Source organism: Lactuca serriola, chromosome 9 (genome assembly GCF_051521515.1).
Source record: "Lactuca serriola cultivar US96UC23 chromosome 9, Lser_US96UC23_V15, whole genome shotgun sequence".
In the NCBI taxonomy this organism is placed as follows: domain Eukaryota; kingdom Viridiplantae; phylum Streptophyta; class Magnoliopsida; order Asterales; family Asteraceae; genus Lactuca; species Lactuca serriola.
This window is the reverse complement of record NC_136416.1, coordinates 183,910,289-183,912,826: the sequence shown is the minus strand read 5'-3', so window position 1 is coordinate 183,912,826 and position 2,538 is coordinate 183,910,289. Positions and strand designations below refer to the sequence as shown.

General features: G+C 32.2%; 1 protein-coding gene across 1 annotated transcript; it reads right to left on the bottom strand.

The window, feature by feature from the left end:
• Positions 1 to 556: 556 nt before the first annotated feature.
• Positions 557 to 2,538, bottom strand: LOC145075256 (cytoplasmic dynein 2 light intermediate chain). Its single transcript, XM_079021556.1, has 5 exons — positions 2,215 to 2,538; positions 1,834 to 2,022; positions 1,590 to 1,669; positions 922 to 974; positions 557 to 668 (listed from the first exon to the last, which is right to left on the bottom strand). Exons 1-4 carry the CDS (start codon positions 2,458 to 2,460, stop codon positions 923 to 925), a joined length of 567 nt encoding a protein of 188 aa, XP_078877682.1. The 5' UTR covers positions 2,461 to 2,538; the 3' UTR covers positions 557 to 668; position 922.

The following is a 2,538-nucleotide window of genomic DNA, read 5'->3' as shown; positions in this document are numbered from 1 at the left end:
AGCGGGTCATAATAGAATAGTGTATTTTATTTGCGTACCTTGTAGAGTGATTTTCATCACTTATTTATAGTCGATGTTAAGAGGTTATGACCTCTTCATGTACCGAGAAGATTTTCCATCTTATTGCATTAATGGTCGTATGCCCGAAGGTACACTGGTATGTACTTACTAACTATTTAACAGTTGTTTCTCGTTATTCGAAGGATTCATCAATCACATATCTTCGTACAAGTTCTTTTCTTTGAGGATCCATGTACATTGATATTGTTGTGATGTTATTTTGTACCTTGTTCGTTATTTTCTATGGTCCGGTATGATTACTTAATTCGGTATACGGGTGATTAGGTATATACATGGTCCAGTATATATCTAGTTCGGTGTATACCTGGTTTGGTGTAGTGAGGGTATACGTGAAGCTTCAAGCTAGGCTATGAATGAATAAAAGAATAGCAATAGATTAAAATACAATCATATAAAAAAGTAGTAATTGATTAAAACACAATCAAATAAAATCAAGTTCAATAGGAAAATATTTACATAAAAAATCAAAACTGTTGTTTAATTAAATCCCAAATTCATTCATATATTGTTCATTGTCGTAAATTTTTTTACAAAGTAATTTGCTATTTTCATGGGTCTCACATGATATATTGATGTTCAGTTACCACCTGCATCATATAAGACCAAAAAAAGGAAACAAAAGATCATAAGAAAATAATTGATTTACAATGTTATCTCCATCATAAGAAATGTGTTATAACTTAATTGTCTTCCCCATAGTTCAATTTGGTCATAGAATTGTCAAAAGCATGTATTGGCACAAATAGTCTAAATGTAAAAGTAAAAAACAACAATCATAAAAAAATTACATTTGTTAAACCATATGTTATAACTTACAACATTATAATCCCCATGTTTTACCTCACACATATAGATGCATAAATAGGGTCATCTTTGACATCACCACATCCATCCTAATTGGAAAAAATGAAAATAATGATAATAAACATAAGAAATAAGAATAATTTAACAAAATATAGAACAATAAAAAATGACGTGTCAGTTAAATAGCAATTCATTTTGTTTTTTCTAATTTTTTAAGACTTGATATAAAAAGGGCAATTTAGTTTCTTTTTTCACAGTAAATAGTAACGCATTTTCCTTTTTCTATTTTTTTGTGTACCCTGATGCAGCAAAAAGACGATTTAGTCTATCAATTCAACCAGAATCATAAGTAGGGATACAGAGAGAATGGACAATTTTACCCTTCTAACCATAAGTGATGATGAATAAGAAATGACTATGCTTGTCTAAGAACTATTATAAACTCAAATTGCATCAAGTAAAAGAGAAAAAACAGATTAAAAGTGGAAGTTTATTTTGATTATTCAAATCACAAATCATCAGTTTAAAAACATATATCTTCCAATTTGATATTTCTCATATGCAGAAAAGCTTCATCATTTTGCACATATACTAACAAAAGTTAATCAACATCCATTTCTCAATTAATCAGTTTTGTATATTACATCAAAACATTTAAATTGGTTTAATTTCTAAGCACCATTTAAAAGCTCAATTTTCCCTACTTTGATCCCTGTTTCACACATTCTTCAGCCCTTGTAAGAGCATCTGTCAACACATCAATTGTCCAATCCTTAACATCCTCCTGCAAAATAGCAACACACATTATATTTTCACATATAATAAGTTGATAACAATCTACTTGTATTCATTCTTCTACTGTTTATAGTAATCTGATTAAGCAAACAGTTGAAGAAGTTATGAAAAACAGTAAGAAATGAATGTTAGTGATAAAGTTTGAAGATCTACCATGTGTAGAGGCTCCCCTGTTCTTATTCGTGCATTAGGTCGAGCAAGTTTAGATTCAAATGGAGTTCTTGGTCGAACTTCTCTAAATTCTTCCCATTCTTCTCGAGAAAGCATCCTAACAGTGCCTTGACCTGGTGGAGCATTCTGTATCTTCTTCTCTATCCTTTCTTGTGATGTTGAATCATCATACTATCAATCATTATAGAAACAAATCAATTTCTGATTTTCTGATCTGTGCTTTAGCAATAGCAATCAGATCAGCAATCATCCATAGAAACTATTGGAGGTTTAGGTTAAATATGAACACAACTGTATTTCGATCGATTATGAAAAAAATCAATAAACGTAAACAAATTGTTGAAATTGAAAGGAAAAGTGTACCATCATGAGAAGCTTGGCGAAAAGTGCGATTCCTACGACGGTGGCGAAAGCTGGCATACTGGCGGTGTCGAGCCATGCCGTCGATTCGGGAGTCTGTACAAACAACCGGTTCCGCTTAGGGTTCCGACGACGACGATCCTTCTCTAATTCAGCAATGCTTTTCTTGAAGGAATCGCTAGGGCTATGTCTGGATAACGTATGTAGCTGTCTACAAAGTTGGAAGATGGATCGCTTGGATCCTTCCATGGCATCCGGAATAGGGTTTTTCAATTCACACGCAAGAAAAGGAAATTGTAATAATCTGATACTTCTTAAGAATTTTGA